The 16,252-nt window shown below is 47.7% G+C and overlaps 1 protein-coding gene across 1 annotated transcript in view; it reads left to right on the top strand.

Moving 5' to 3' along the window:
- TTC9 (tetratricopeptide repeat domain 9) overlaps positions 1 to 15,730 on the top strand; it is a 36,041-nt gene extending 20,311 nt beyond the window's left edge. The window contains exons 2-3 of the mRNA XM_072865551.1: positions 4,139 to 4,321; positions 9,470 to 15,730. Coding sequence (XP_072721652.1) covers positions 4,139 to 4,321; positions 9,470 to 9,549 — 263 coding nt within the window. The 3' untranslated portion in view covers positions 9,550 to 15,730. The remainder of the gene's footprint in view (positions 1 to 4,138; positions 4,322 to 9,469) is intronic.
- Positions 15,731 to 16,252: the final 522 nt, after the last annotated feature.

The following is a 16,252-nucleotide window of genomic DNA, read 5'->3' as shown; positions in this document are numbered from 1 at the left end:
ACTTCCAGACTTAGTTCTTAGCTCAGCCAAAATTAGAAGCCAGAAGTTTGGGCTATTTGCATAATCTACAGAGGTATTCACACGGAAGAGGTTTCTCTGGTAAGATGCTAACTGACAGCACTTTCAGTTGAACTTCACTTTGAGGGCTCAGAGAACAGCTATACAAGTGAGGAAAGCTGAAAAATATGGGGGGGTTTAGTAAGAGACTCCAGGCACTTCTTTATGCAGACTTTTAAAGAGAAGATGAAGGAGTGACTTGATCAGAGTCTCAGAGTACCAATGCAACAAGCAAATACAAGCTTTTCAGGGTAGCAAAGGTGTGGCTAGTAATTGCACCAGTGGCTAGTAATTGCAGCTAAACAAAACATCAGTATAGAAATGTAGTGATGTTTCTTAAGCAATGGAAGTAATTAACCTTTGGGAGAAAAGGGCTGTCATGGATCCTTTCTCACTGGCACCTGTCAAGCCTGGATATCTTCCTGAAAGATACTCTGGAATTCAAAATTAATTCAGGGTGCAATAAAGTAGAATCCAAAACCTTCAACTGCCAGGATTTTAGTTACATTGCTAACCACAGCTACTGGTAAAGGTTAAAGGTGTAGATGTATTTTGGCTTTACAGGTGCTTTAATCTTTGTTTTGCCTAACCTCGTGTTGAGCAGGGCCACACAAATTAGCTCTAACAGTACAGTTATCTTCTGGTACCACATCTGTACTGCATCTCTCAAGTTGTTGCAACTCATGGAACTGCTGGCATAGATTGAGTCCTGAAATTAAAACTTAGAAATCTAGGCTTTACACTCCTCTTATGAGGAAACCCAGCCAACCTATTTCCTTGCTTAAACATCAGCAGTCAGTTGGGAAGCGTGATGGACAGGGCCCCTCCATTGGAGCTAATAGCATTAACCTTCTCCCCCTCCCCATAGCACAATTCACCCAGTAGTTTCAAAATGACTTATTTTACAGCAGACAGGGAGTCTTCATCACCATGTGACATACAAGGTTTTAAAAATTGAGTTAACTTACTGCTTAAGCTGACTCAATAAATCAGCTGCCAAATTGAGAATGATAACCAATGTCGCAGGCTGCGGGGAAGCGGGACACCCTACATTCTGAGCTGGAGAGATGTAGCCACCGGATGCTGTATTACAATGGCAACGAGACCTGCAGGGAATGGGTGACTGTAGGTTTGCATCTGCAAGTAAAGGCCACTCTTCTAATTGCCAAAGAGCTACTGGAGATGGTGCTGTGCAGGATCAAGCCCATTCAGTTTCAGGAAGGCAGAAGGAGGAGGAGGAGCTGGAAAAATCTCTCGATTCGGTCTTTTTGAGTGAGCCCTGTTCCTCAGAAGGATTCACTGGGGGCCTATTATGAACGGAGAAGGAGGGTGATGAGGTGTTTCATGTGGTAAACAAGGACTCCCAGCTAGAGATGCACATATCTGTTTAGGAAAGCAACACGTTTTCAAAACAATCCTCCCTTGACTGAATTAGGTAGGAAGCACAAGGATTCCATGTCTCTTCCATTTCTGAAAGCTGCATTACTAACAGCCTCAATATTTGCATGGAATCACGGTCCATTAAGATCATTTCAGTCCACCAAGAACCGAAAGCACGCACCTCTAAATATAAGGGAGATACTCCCTCCAGGTTCATTTCCAACAGCCACTTCCAATGCTGGCTCTCCAAATGGCCAGCTCTTCCAGCAGAACTGTTTCCTGCACATCCATCTGCTCGCTTTGTTCAGGCAAACATGCGCCTCTCCTGCTAGCCGCGTGGTACTGACTTCTCGCTGCTGCGTGCACGGTTAGCGGGGATGCCCTGCAGAATCTTCACTGGAAGTGTGAGTCCCAGAGAGAACCCAGCTGGATATCTGGAAGCCGGTTTGGGTTTATGAATTTAGCAGGATGTGGGAGACTTTTTCTTTTCTTTTAAACCAATCCATGAAGCAAGTCCAATAGGGAATTACTGAGTTAATATACATGAATAGACTGCCTGTCATTTTTCACAGAGTCTTTTCTATGACTCCAACTGGAAATACCAAGTAGTAAATGAACAGAGAGACTGAAATCCACCCCCCCCCTAGTTGCTCTGAAAGGCAGTTTCACAGAACATGAAAGGCTGGATCAGATTGGCAGCGTGCAGAAAGCTACTGCCACTGCTGTACGTGCTACTGCTCAGCAGATAAACAAAGCAATCCCATTTCCAGGGCTGTGAAGCCAGCAGTAAATTTACACAGCCATCTTTTTAATAGCTTTGAAAAATAAAGGAAAACAAGGCACAGTCATTTCAAGCTCCATTAGAAACAGAGTGAGAAAAATCAATGTTTGACAAATAGGAAGGGACAAATTCTGGATAAGGAAATGCTGCTAAGCTTGTAGAAACGTACGTGTTTTTTAACTGGAAATCAAATAGCGAGCGACCAGATACCTTTGAAATACCTATGCACTTTAATAGCAGGAGCTGTTAAAATACGTTGAGAGTTCATCATTAAAGCAAATGGGACAAAGCTCTCGTTAGTAATTACTGTGTCACTCAACCAAATATACCATCAGTGGGGCTAGTTCTGCCGGCCTTGTTCAACACATCTATACCATCAATTCCCTACTGGTAAAAGCCTGTTTATGATTGTTCCCAGTTAGCTATTTAAGCTTTAAATGTGTACTTGGGTTAGGAACGTATTCTGTCCATGTTAACTGATCATAGACTTGGACTAATTTAGGTTGGAAGGAATATCTGGAGGTCATCAAGCCAACCTCCTGCTCATGAAATGTGAAGTGAGATACAGAGAGGGTGCAGGGGAAGGGGATCTAGAACTGTATCATATTCCTGACCCAGCATCATGCCCTCTCAGCTGCAGGCTGCAGTTACCATGCAAAAAATGAAGTCTTGGCTGTTCACTGGTGACACCTGAACTGTGACGACTTGGATTTCCAGGAGCAGTGAGTCTCCTCCTTGCCAGAGACACACTGAGTAACGCCACCTGGCATGGGAAATTTCTCTCTGTGCCCTGGCACTTGACACTGCCAGCGTCTGAACTGATCCCTGCAGCGGCATCCTGCCTTCCTTCCCCTTCCCCAAATCGTGTCATTCCCAAAGTTGCCTTGGGTTGCAGCACCAGGTGGGCTTGTGGACAGCACAACTTTCTTCATTTCCCCAAAGACCGTGACTGCACCGTGTCCTGTTCTTGTCAGTGTTCCCCAAACCATTCTTAATGCCCAGTATGCCTAATGAAGTTTAGCCTACCGGAGTAAGCACTACAGTAAGCCACGAACAGGGCTGTAAAGCATGCCTGAAGGATCTCCCCCTTTCCTCTTCATTTCACTCCTAGTTGTGGGAAACTCACTATAGGGAATTTCTTCAGCTCCTTGACATTTATGCAACAATTGTCCTTCAGCACAGAGTCCTCCATGTGCTGTTTCTTCACTGTATTTACCTTTTCCTTTAGGAAGTCAGCAGAACTGACCTCTCGGGATGAACTTGCGTTGCAATACTTTGCAGAAAGCCCACAGCCTAGCACATTTGTTCCTTGCACTACAACTCCAGGTGTCTCTGGTTTGCTAGCAGCACATTCCAACAGAGCAGAGCCCCTTGTTTCCTATAGCAAAACTCCATACAGGACCTTCTGGATAAAAGGCAATTACATATTATTTGTAAGTCTAACAGCCTTGGATTAAAGCAAATACAAAATTTGATCCGATTTAGTCCCTTTTTTCCTTGTCAGATAACTGTTTGACTGCCTTTTTGTACTTTCCTGAGCTCCAGCCCTTAGTCTGAGAAGCGATTTTACTACAAACGAAGCCAGTCGCTGCCACGAGACCGTACAGCGTTCCCGCTCTGCGGAGGGATGTTTACGTTCTCGCTCTCTCCCCCCTTCCCCGCGGCCCCCCCCGCCCCCCGGAGCAAACACAATCCATTCACTTTGAAATGCCAAAAATAGAAGCGTTGGTATCTAAATTGTGAACAATCGAGTTTGGCAAACAATCCGTATGACTGCACCCTTTCTGAATCATGGGTCTGAGTCATTTCCCTCACCTAAGCTGCTCTCTTCCCCTGTGCAGATTGCAGGAGCAGGGAGAAATACGGCACTAATGTTCTCCTGTCTGTCTGTCTCCCCCGCGCCATCCCCATCCCCTGCAGCCTGCCTGCTCCAGGCCGAGCTGGTGAATTACGAGCGAGTCAAGGAGTACTGCCTCAAAGTGCTTCAGAAAGAAGGCGAGAACTTCAAGGCGCTCTATCGATCGGGAGTGGCATTTTACCACCTGGGTGACTTCCACAAGGCCCTCTACTACCTGAAAGAGGCCAGATCCCGCCAGCCGACAGGTATTGGGGGGAGCGGGGACGTGGCTTTGCATTGAGCACTTTTGCATTTCATTTCACGAGACTTAGTCTGTCCCTGACTGGATTGCGTTGATTTCCACAGGGATGAGCATGACTCATGGTATCCTTAGCCGTACTCCCCTCCAAGCACTCTCTTGCAGTGCACCAAGGTTGCAGTGCCCAGAGATTAACCACTGCCGAGGCTGCAGCACAACCTGGAAGATAACAGTGTTGTTGGAATGCCGTCTGTGTGGAGGGGATCCTGCCTCTCTTTCCCTCCCTAGTTTATTTTTGAAGAAGAAAGCAGGATGGGGAAGAGTGTACCCCGACCATTACATTTTCTGGCTCTGAGAACAAGCTTTTTCCCCTTAGCAAAGTCAGGACGCTGTTTGTAATCCCCAATAGCCGTGCCTTCCACCATCTCAGTAAAGGGTTAGTATTTTAATTTGATCAAAGAAGCAGACGTTTACTCACAAAACATTCATCAAGGATGCTTCAACTTTTGCCATTAAATCAGCCAAGTATCTGTCATCCATGTGTCAAAACCCAACAATTCATTTTGGGACAGCAAAGAAATCACATATTCAAACAATTTGGCCTTGCCAGAGCAACCACCTTTATGCCAACCACCTTTATCCTAACCTACTCTACCTCAGAAGGTGGGTGGAAGGCCACGATGCAGAGATGGTGCTTTTATTTTTCAAAGAACTGCCTAATAGGTTTTAAACCATTTCTGTTAAGAGAATTTTCTAATACTCAAAGAAAAATTAAAGGATCACAAGAAAGCAAAACGGAAGCCATGTGCAAAGAAAACCCCACAGAGCAGCTCTTCCACCTGAACCTGAGAGGGAAGAGTGGGAACTGGGCATGAAACGGGAGTGAGCCTGGGCCCTGGCAGAGCATGGTGGAGCTGATGTTACTGAAGTAGAGGAGGCAAGGGAGGCTGAGCTGGCTGTGGTTGGTGTCCTACAGGCATTGGCCCTGCAAGGGCCCTGGAAGAGCACCAGGGAGGGTGCACTTAAGGGTTGTGCTGGGATCTCCTTCCTCTTCCACCTCCCGTAAGGATGCCTGGTCCCATCTGCCGCGCTTGGCCATGGGCTCCGGGCAGTCTGACAGCACAGCTGTGCACCCCACACTCCCTGAGCAAATGTTCTTAAAAGCTCAGTTTAGCCTATTTTAGTTTACAGCGTGCCCTTCTGCTTTCAGCCCTTGCCAGAACCAGGAATTGGAGAAGCCTGTGCAAGAGAAAAAATAGGCAGTGGAAAATAAGAAGTTATTTTAACCTTGAGGTTCTGACTAGGCTCAGATATGAAAAAGTCAGTTTAGCTGAACCACTTCACTTCCATTTTTTAAATATGTATTTCTGTGCTCCCCCCTGCCCCAGTGATACTATTTATTTGGTATCCCTCATTGCTTCTTGAAATAAATACTAATTTATTCAACAGCAACAGCTTCAAATACCACAGCTTGCTGCAAAAACATACCAGAAAGTGTCCCCAAAGGCCCTTAATGTATACAAAAAACAGTTCTGGCCTTCAGTTCTGCATCAGAGACTCTTCCCTGTTATTGTTAGACCATTCAAGGCCATTGTTCCACTGTTTTATTTATGATTATGGAAAACTTGAAGGGTATTCAGGGGGAAAGAAGCAAATACATACAATAAGAAAGGATGTGGCTGTTAAAACACAGCAGTAGGAATCAGGTAACACTATCAAGAATCATTATGTGACCTGGAATAAGTGAGTGTCGCCACTTTCAGTATCTCCATCTGCAAAATGTGATTTTTTTTCTTTATCTGAGGTTTCACTAGGCTCACTGGTAAAAACACTTGGTTATTATTACAGTCATGTTCTGTGTGTTCTTTTTTTTTCTAATAAGGAATGTTTTTGGCACAAATCTTTGGCAGTTATTCTCTTTGGTGGGGGAGATTTTAAATGGTAAAAAGGAATTAGCTAGCAAAGGGTTTTACTGTTCTAAAGGGCTGTCAGCACAGCAAATCCCTTGTGGCTATTTACTGTCTGTCAAGGGTGAGGGTTAGGTCTGGCCTGATTTCTTATGCTACCTCCAAACAAAAAAAAATCACAAAAGCAGATGGAAATAACACAAGATAATTGTATAACCCTCTTTACTAAAGGAGAGAGAAGCTGCTGTTAAGTTGTGCAAAGCATGCATGCAGCCCTCTGTGTCCTCTGTGTCCAGAGGCTGGTGCAGCGTGGGCAGCCAAACATACACCTTGTCTTCAAGCCTTGTTCAGCTCTTTCCCACTGGTGGGGCCACATCATCGATGTAGGTACTGACTGGGATTGACATCAGACCATCAGCTGACCTGGTGATGTCAAACACGCATGGTTATTCTCTGCTGGCCCTGCGCTGAAAGCTCACGTTCGGACATCACGCAGACTGCACGTACAAGCCAGATTTCCCATGCTGCGTGGAGCAGGCGCACGGCTGAGCTCAGGAGCCGCCTTCCCGAACACCTGCCACTCATAAGTCCTGGGAACAAAACCCAGGCCACGGTGTCTGCACAGCAGATAAGCAACTGGGCTCTGAAACTACAGGGAGAAGCAGAAATTACCTTTAAAACGGCAGGAATCCACTCTGCACAAGGACACAGGCATGGTCCTCCAAGCCATTGCAGCTTTGCCAGCATCTCTTTGTATGGGTCTGACCAGTCACCTGAGTTGTCCTCACTTGTTATTCCCACATCAGCAGAAGGGGATCACTTCTTCCTCACTGAGAGATGAGTCTTCTCTTCATTAACATCTACATTTAGCTTTGAAATACTTCTGCAGGCAGAGCTAGTATGGTGCAATACTATTTGATGGAAAACACTTGACAAAGACAGGGTTCCAATTCTGTAAACAGAGTCCTATTCTCATTATTTCTCTTTGGTAAAATAGTGGCCCTCAAAAAGGAAGCAAAACATGCCAAAACCTGCCCAGGAGATTTATAACTAACTCGCAATAGGAGTACCTCCCACCCTCTCTCAGGCTACACCTTATTTTGCCCCGGCTTCCCAGGCATGTGGAAATCCCTCAGGTGAGTGAAGGTGTGCTATCAGCAGCTAGCTACCTTGCCCACAAGCCTGAGGGAGTTGGCAACCTTTCATTGCCCGATAATGCACCAAACCCCCCTCCACCCCCTCAGCCAGGCGTCGAGTCCCTGCAGGCCCAGGCAGGTGTGATTCCCCAACATGCCTACGCGGTTATCACTTACCGCCTGCACCGGGCAGATGTTCAAAGTGTGAACCTCAGCAGCAGGGATGTTTGCCCAGGCTGCAGCCCATCGAAGCCTAGAAAGGCACAGAGCAGAGAGATGCAGTGAGGTGGAGACAGCCCAGCAGGACTCTGGCTGGGCTATGAGCCCTGCCTTTACACTGCTGGGCATTAGCCACCTGCCTGCCACGTGCACTGATTTTATTTTAGGCCTAAAATTCAGGGCTACCCCCTCAACTGAATTTCTTCACTCCGGGAGGCTGCACAACTGAAACCAATTCTGTTTTTAAAAAAGCTGCTTTAAAGTTTGCTGAGCTGGTATGAAATGCTAATGCATGAACAGCCCAGGATGCTGGTGCACCCTGCCTAACAGAAGCAACAACAGAATTTCTTGGCTCATTAAGAATGCTCCAAACAGGGCAGGTAACTTAATCACTGAATCCCACCCTCTGGACTGACTAGGACTTCTGCAGTTGAGCCTGCAGAAGGCTCAGTAGGGAGACCCACCTCACCAGAGACAGCTTGAGAAGTCACAACAGCATTGCCACAGCCCACTGCTACCCCATGGCTTGTTTGTGGAGAGCTCTGTGTGCAGGGAAACAGATCTGTCTCCCACTGTCTCAGCTCTGGCTGAGGGCACAACAGAGAAGTCCCCTTCTCATGTTTAAAGGAAACTTTGCACCCACAACTGCTTTGGTGGGTGCAATACCCACACTTGCTAGTGCTGGACGTGTTACCAGTAATTTGCTCAACTCTTTGAAAGCTCAAGCACTTCTCATTTCCTTAGCTGGTGTGGGGCACTTCGCTGTTTGGATGAGGAGGAGACAAGATTGCCCTCTGACTGTGGACTGCAGTGCACTTCAGATTGGTTTCTGAGGACCTAATAACTTAAATGGACTAAGCTGGCCCTGGTTGGCTGGCTGAGTAAGGCTGTGAGCAAAGAACCATTTTTCAATCAATACCTAAGTGAAAGTGACTATTTTTTTGCTTGCTTGCTTCTGATACCACATGGCTTTTGGCACTATGTGGGTGCCACGTGCGTGGGAAGTCACCCTTATGATAGTAAGTCAGCATGATTTGAGAAAGGACTGACCATGACTGCAGAATCATGAGGTCTGCCTGGGGATACATACTTGTTTAGATCAGGTTCCCTCACTGCTAGGCCCAGGAGGTAAAACAGAACTCACATGTTCTATGTGCTGTGGTGATGCACTGAAATACTGGAAGGAAAAAGATGGCTCAGCTTACCACCTGCACAGTACTGGGATCTCACAGCTCTCTACAGGGGCAGAGAAGCAGTCGTTCTCTGCCCCTAGGAACTTCATTAGACAGGATAGACAAGGCAGTACGCAGCATACCGCATAGGACAAAAATGCAGATAGAGTGTCATGGTGGAAGGACTTCCAAATATGAAATTTAAGGAAAGCAAGGGTACAAAGAGGATGTGAAGAATGCTCTTCCCAATTCAACTCATCATGGAAAAATGTGAGAAGAGTGAAATAGGCTGTAAAAGGGATAGGAGGGCGAACAGGGAGAGCATAAATGTACACAAGATGTCTTTAGGGGCTTGCACGCAGGCACTGAGGGAAGGGAAGCCAATGGAGGTGCCATTCCACAAGAACAAGCAGGGATGACCTGAATAGTTTCAACTGTGTGAATTCAACTCTGCTGACCAAGAGTAATCAGAGAGAAGGTAAGAAGTAGCTGAGGCAAGATTGTGAGCAACAGGGATGGTGAGCACCAATCAGACCAGGTTCTTCAAAACCAAAGCAGGAGGGTTTGGTTCAGAGCCCCTTCCAACTGATGCTGTTCCTGCAGGCAGCACTGGAGCCGTGTTGCTCCCCAGGTGATGCACTAAGGATGAAGGTGCAGTGTGTCTGTCTTTCACAGGGAGTTGTAACCACCATGCGTGTATGTGTGTGCTCTTTCCCTGCAGATACCAATGTCATAAGATATATCCAGCTGACAGAGATGAAGCTCAGCAGATGTTCCCAGAGAGAGAAAGAAGCCTTGTGAAAATGAAGCTACTTCAGCTGAAGTGCCCAAGGGGGAACATTTCCTTCCTAGAAGCCCATTTGGTGGATTTTCCTGTTTGCTCTGCCTCATCCTCATCTCCTCATCCATCCACTCTCCCTTGCTCTTCATTGAATCCCAGTTTTGAAAAAAAGAGACTTAGACGCTGGATATGGCTGCTTGCCAACCGTGGTAGTATCCCTTCCCCGTGGCAGGAGAGCACAATGGCTACAGCCAGCCTTGTTCCAAGACAGCGTCACACATCTGGAGTAGGCAATGCTGGGGGACCTTTCTGGTCCTGAGCTGACTGCCTATTACCCTTAGGGAAGCAACCCCCAGAACAACGACTTCCTGACCAGGCAAGTTGGAGACAGTTGCTGCTCTGAGTGATCACTGGAGCTTGGAAGAGCTAAGAAACCAAGAGAGCCGCTGGTCATTTCACAGGGGATAGCAACTGCCTTTTTACCATCAGTTCCCTCTGCCTGCTTCCTCCAGTGTGTGTTATCAGTCTCCAGTGAGAACTCACATACTCCCAGTCTAATGCCAGTGAAAACTGTTTCTAAACATCCTCTTAATGAAAGCACAGAGCACCCTACAAACCCCCTGCAGAGCTGTCCCGGTGCCAGAGGAGAAGGCTGTGGGCTACCACAGAACGCTGAACGGACTGTGAAAGCGTGGTGTACAGTGTGAGGGAAAAACTGTGAAATAATTCATTAAAGGCAAATAAAAATTATTAATAGACAACAAGTCCAGGCATTGCTTTTCGAAGGGACCTCTTGGGTTCCCCGTGTCCAGACAGGCAATGTTGTCTAGTGGGGGGCAGCATGGGGTGGGGAACAAGGGACATCTCCATTCTTATCTTGGCTCTGCCAATGCCTTGCCCTCTCTGTGCCTCGGTTTCCCCATCTGTACACTGGGGATAATAATATTTCCCTACCTCGCAGGGGTGTTGTGAGGATGTATTAGTTAATGTTTGTAAGTAACAGTACAGTGATGTACAGTGCTAAGTATTATTAGTACATTGGATTGAGGTCTTGATTCTCCCACCTTGTGTTGGTGCTTCCTGTGTCCTGTTTTTTCTTTCATAGGAGAACATGGTGCTGACAAACAGGGCAGGACCAACAGCTTTGGAGCCTATTTCAGCAGCTCATAGGGCCTGTTTAGACCTCCTCCAGCAGTCTGATCACTTCTAAGAGCTCAGGCTCCTTGGCTCAAGGGTCCTTTTCTGAAACTGCCAGTAATGGGATCAGTAAGTGCCACAAACACATTTCCAGTGTGACTGCCCCATCAGTGGCCCACAGAGACCTGCTCCCAGTTGCAGGATGTACATGAGAGGTCTCATTCCATGGTGGTCAGTGTGAAGTGAGTGTACCCGGAGATACTTCACTCAGCCCTCAGCTGAAACATGGAAACTTGAAACACAGAGAGCTGAACAGACAACAGTTCAGCTAAGTGCTGCGTGATTTGGTCCCAGCAGATGTGGTGTCTGCAGGCAGCTGGCTATGGCAACACACATTCCAGCTGTGGTAACTCGCCACATTTTTCTCTAGCCAAAATTTGAGAGAGTTGATAGCGAAATATCAAGAGAAAAGGCAAATCTCTATCATTGTCTCCGAAAAAACTGAGGTCATATTCTTTAGTTCAGGGACACATCCAGCCCACATTGGGGGTGGTGAAGAGACCATCTTAAAATGGCATATATGTCTCTGAGATAAGGTGGACCTACATCAGTTGTGTGAAACTTATATTACCCCGATGGCACCAGAAGTTCATGTTCCTCAGGTGGGTGGTGGAAAGCAGCTGCTTCCCAAAATTGGGAACACTGTGTGCAGCCACTGTGAAGAAAAGGGCTGTGTGCTGGAGGCAGCACGGTCACCTTCTTCAGATGGCCCATGGTTTATACATCTGTGCCAGAAATAGTAAGCACCTCTGCCCACCACTAACGCGTGCCTAAGCAATAAATGAGGCTGCAGCTGCTGCTAGGACAACAATTGACTTAAATACGAAGAGGACAAATGAGGGGAATTCTCTAGGTAATTGTTAACTAGACCAGGAAAAAGGTTAGGCAGAGGTGTGCTTGGGTGTATGTAAGGTGTACCTGGTACTGTATAAAACACAGCTAATAAGATTCCAGTTCTCAGGCGCATGCAGTCCTCCATATCCTAAACACATCACAGCACGCAGCAAATTCAAATAGAGGTGACTCCCACGTACTTCATATTGCTCATGACAGTTCATCCCACAGCTGCGCATGTCTCTTCACCAGGAGTGAAATGAGGATTCATCCTGCAGGCCATGCAGGAGGAGCGGACACCACCTACACAAACAGTCTCTGCCCCAGAAAAGCTCAGGCAAGCAGAGGCAGGCTTGTTACTCGTGAACTTAATGTAAGAGAAAGGGCATTTTCCAGTCACTGGAGATGTAGGTCCATGGACTGTCACTTTGTCTGGAAGCAATTTTAGCCCTCGCAATGGCTTCACTGACATATTGTCACTGCATCAGTCCCATGTATACATTAGTATAAAAAGGGCACAGCAGACTCCAAAGTACAGTCTCCTCAGTTCTCAGCCTCTTTCCCTCCAGGAGTGCTGCAAAGTGTAGGGGAAAGTGGGATGTTCGGGAATGTGCATACGAAAAAGATCTCAGAGACCCTCCAGGTGCTACACAACAACCTACTTTCTTCAGAAAATGGTTGACCTTACATAGCTTGACACTCAGGGTACCTGCAAGTAGTATGCACTCACACCAGGAGCTGGAAGAAGGAAGTCGCCAAAGAGAAAAACGGTCAGGGACTGTTTTGCCAGCTATGTAGCATCTGTATGTTTCCACAGTGACGGAGAGCTTGGGCGAAACATGGACAAAACTCCAGGTGGGGGCCCTGCACATGTCAAAGAGAGAGACAGCAGCAATGCCACCAAAGCCAACAGAGCTCCTGTGGACTGCACTCTCCCATAGTAGCCAGCTCTGCCTTGCAGTATCAAACATCTCGGTAGAGTTTGCTGTCTAATTGGAAAGACGTGCAGACACATCACCACTTCTACTGCATGTGTCGGGGGAGTAGGGAAGAGCCTTTGAAACTTCCTAAAAGGCTTTGTCTTCTGCAAAAAGAAAGAGAAGGCATATTTGACTTCCAGCACATCAAGGGGCTCTTCAGCTCTAGAGGAGCAAGGCCCTAAAAGACCATGGGCAAGTTTATCTCCTGGCCACTGATGAATTTAAGAATACCCAAGGGAGAAACTTGTGGTTTTGTCCAAGAACTGTCTTAACAGGAAACAGAAGATTGGCCATAAAGGGGAGAACCTGTTATCAAGCCCCCAAGAAAGAGGTCTATGTATACAACAAGACCCTCCAGAGTCCATAGTGAAATGGTTACACACCTTTTCCAGTGAGTGGTCCTTAACAGCCAGATGTGGAGGTGTGGGCAGAGGCCACCCAATCCCACCCAAGTTACCCAGCCATTGCTGTAGGGAGCTGGAGAGACAGAGAAGGGCACTCTGTTGGAAGTGGTCATGTCCACTACAAGTCAGTGGTATTTTTCTGTGGAGCAGTCAAATGGCAACGTGAGAATACACATCCTGGAAGCCAAAACAAGCAAACAAGGCTTTAGCTCAGCCAGGTGGTATATGCATATGTCCTCGACATGCAGTACATAGGAGAATGAACACAGGCCCCTCCAGGTAGCCAGCAGGGCTAAAATGTCTCCAGTGCAATGGGAAGTGAGCCCATTTGCCCTTCACATGTGAAAACAGCAGGAACAAAATGGCATGGCAGATGCTAGGCAGAGCAGTAGGAAAGCTGACAGCAAGCAAGAACTGAGGTTGAAATGAGAGAGGGATGAGCTGATCATGGGATACAAAATACAAGCCAAACCCAGGTTCATGGGCAGAATGAGAATTGAACTAGAAAGAACCTGGCCAAGGGCTTAGCCACATTATTCACAGTTCCTAACAAGACCCAGTTTTAATTGGCAGGATACACAGCAGGAAAAAGGGCAGTAGGATTAGAGGTGATTTTCCAGCTGGAGGGGGCAAAAGAGGGGGAGGCTTCCTTCCTCCAGCACAATCATTTTTGAAAGTGTCAGGAGAAGACAAACACATGCTGGCTGCAGAATTTTTCCAAATATGTGTTAACCATTGCGGTTGGTAAAAGTGGCATGGACAGGGTGGAGAAGTCTTTGTTTAAATTAAGAAGAAGGTATGACTGGTTTCCAGAACTGACAGGAAGGCAAAGGTCTGGCTCTTCTTGCTTGCTAGGGAACCCAGGAGCGTGTAAGATGAAGAGGAGGATCTTGAGTGCAGAGCAACCTCCTTAGCCATGCATCTCTGTTTTGCTTTCCCAGAATTTCTCTGCAAGTTTCATCTGTGTAAATGTTCTCCCCAGACTACAGCCCAGCAGGCCCAGGAGCGGCTGTGTTCTTGTGATGCTTCACGTGACATCTCCAGAGGCTTTGTCTGCACTGGGATTTTTTTTTTAATGTTCAGTCCCTTGATGATACCCTTTCTCTTTTCTTTTTCCAAGGGGCAGAAGTGAAGGGGGAGGGTATGCACTGGGCAAAGGGGAAATCAAACCAAATTCTCACAGGACCTGCTGACCCCTCTTCTCTGCTCATTTATTCACCTTTCCTTCTGCACCCTGAAGCACACTGATGTTCCTCCCAAGCTTCTACTGTGAAACTCCTTGCTCTGCACAGTAGTTTAGAGGCTTGGGCAGGGGTTACGTAGGTAAGGAGGAACAGTGGTGGGCCAATGAGCCACCCAGATGGGATGCTTGGGAGGGTGCAGTAAATTATCAGGTCCCTTAATACTATCCATGAGTTCACATAACCAATTAGTAGGACTTTGTATCGCTGCAGCTGGTATGAGATGGTTTCCAGAGATTGTTCTGAGTTGATCTTCTTAGGAGTTCCTCAGTTACTAAATGCTGCAGGCTATACTACCACACCACAACAGCCTCGATGCTGCCTCAGTGAAGGTGGTGAAAAGGCGAGACACCCTCCTGGCTCCTCTCACAGCTATAATTTAAGGAAGGTAAATTCCTTAGGAAGGAATGGCTACTTGGTAAGAAGATGAGAGGGAACCTGTGGCAATACACGACTTTTAGCAGCCTGTGAAGGTGGAAGGGGGTGCAAGTGGTCCCACAGATGTAGGGAGGGGAAAAAAACCCTCTCTTTTGCTTCCTAGAGACAGATGCTTCCTCTGTCACAGCAAGGGGCCAGCTCAAACTCTGTTCAGCAAGGAGAGCTGTGCCTACAGCAACTGTTTCCTGTAGCGATTGTGGTGGGGAATGAGGAAATAAATAGACTCTGTAGTGCCCAGGAAATTTCCTTGTGTATTGGATTTGCGTGGCAAGGTTTTGGTAGCGGGGGGGCTACAGGGGTGGCTTCTGTGAGAAGGTGCCAGAAGCTTCCCCTATATCTGATAGAGCCAGTGCCATCCGGCTCCCAGATGGACCCGCTGCTGGCCAAGGCCAAGGCCATCAGCGACACGGGTAGCACCTGTGGTAACATATTTAAAAAGGGGAAAAAAACCCACCCTGCACAACAGCAGCCGGAGAGAGGAGTGAGAATATGCAAGAGAAACAACCCTGCAGACACCAAGGTCAGTGAAGGAGGGAGATGAGGTGCTCCAGGCGCCGGAGCAGAGATTGCCCTGCAGCCCGTGGTGAAGGCCGTGGTGAGGCAGGCTGTCCCCCTGCAGCCCATGGAGGTTCATGGTGGAGCAGATATCCACCTGCAGCTCGTGGAGGACCCCACGCCAGAGGAGGTGGATGCCTGAAGGAGGCTCTGACCCCGTGGGAAGCCCACGCTGGAGCAGGCTCCTGGCAGGACCTGTGGACCCGTGGAGAGAGGAGCCCACGCTGGAGCAGGTTTGCTGGCAGGACTTGTGACCCCGTGGGGGACCCACGCTGGAGCAGCCTGTTCCCGAAGGACTGCACCCCGTGGAAGGGACCCACGCTAGAGCAGTTCGTGAAGAACTGCAGCCATGGGAAGGACTCATGTTGGAGAATTTCATGGAGGACTGTCTCCCGTGGGAGGGACCCCACGCTGGAGCCGGGGAAGAGTGTGAGGAGTCCTCCCCCTGTGGAGGAAGGAGCGGCAGAGACAAGGTGTGATGAACTGACCACAAGCCCCATTCCCCGTCCCCCTGCGCTGCTGGGGGGAGGAGGGAGAGAAATCGGGAGTGAAGTTGAGCCGGGGAAGAAGGGAGGGGTGTGGGGAAGGTGTTTTTAAGATTTGGTTTTATTTCTCATTATCCTACTCTGATTTGATTGGCAATAAAGTAAACTAATTTCCCCAAGTCGAGTCTGTTTTGCCTGTGATGGTAATCGGTGAGTGATCTCCCTGTCCTTATCTCGACCCACGAGCCTTTCGTTATATTTTCTCTCCCCTGTCCAGCTGAGGAGGGTGAGTGATAGAGCGGCTTGGTGGGCACCTGGTGTCCAGCCAAGGTCAACTCACCACACCTTGTTACCCTAGTTTCATGCTCACTCCTTTTCCTATGGAAAGCATCTGTTGTGCTACATGGACAGATAAGAGGGCAAGGGGGAGCAGGGGGAATGAGGTAGGATGGAAAGAAACACAATATACCTTTTTCCCCTTCTTCCTAGCACAACTATACAGGAGCAAATTCACTGAGCCTCCAAGTCTTTTTCACTTGCTAATGTGAGGACCCATTTAGCAAGTTGACTCATCCACCACAAACTGGGA

Source organism: Ciconia boyciana, chromosome 6 (assembly GCF_034638445.1).
Source record: "Ciconia boyciana chromosome 6, ASM3463844v1, whole genome shotgun sequence".
In the NCBI taxonomy this organism is placed as follows: Eukaryota; Metazoa; Chordata; class Aves; order Ciconiiformes; family Ciconiidae; genus Ciconia; species Ciconia boyciana.
The sequence above is the reverse complement of the archived record's forward strand: the minus strand, read 5'-3'. Positions and strand labels throughout refer to the sequence as shown.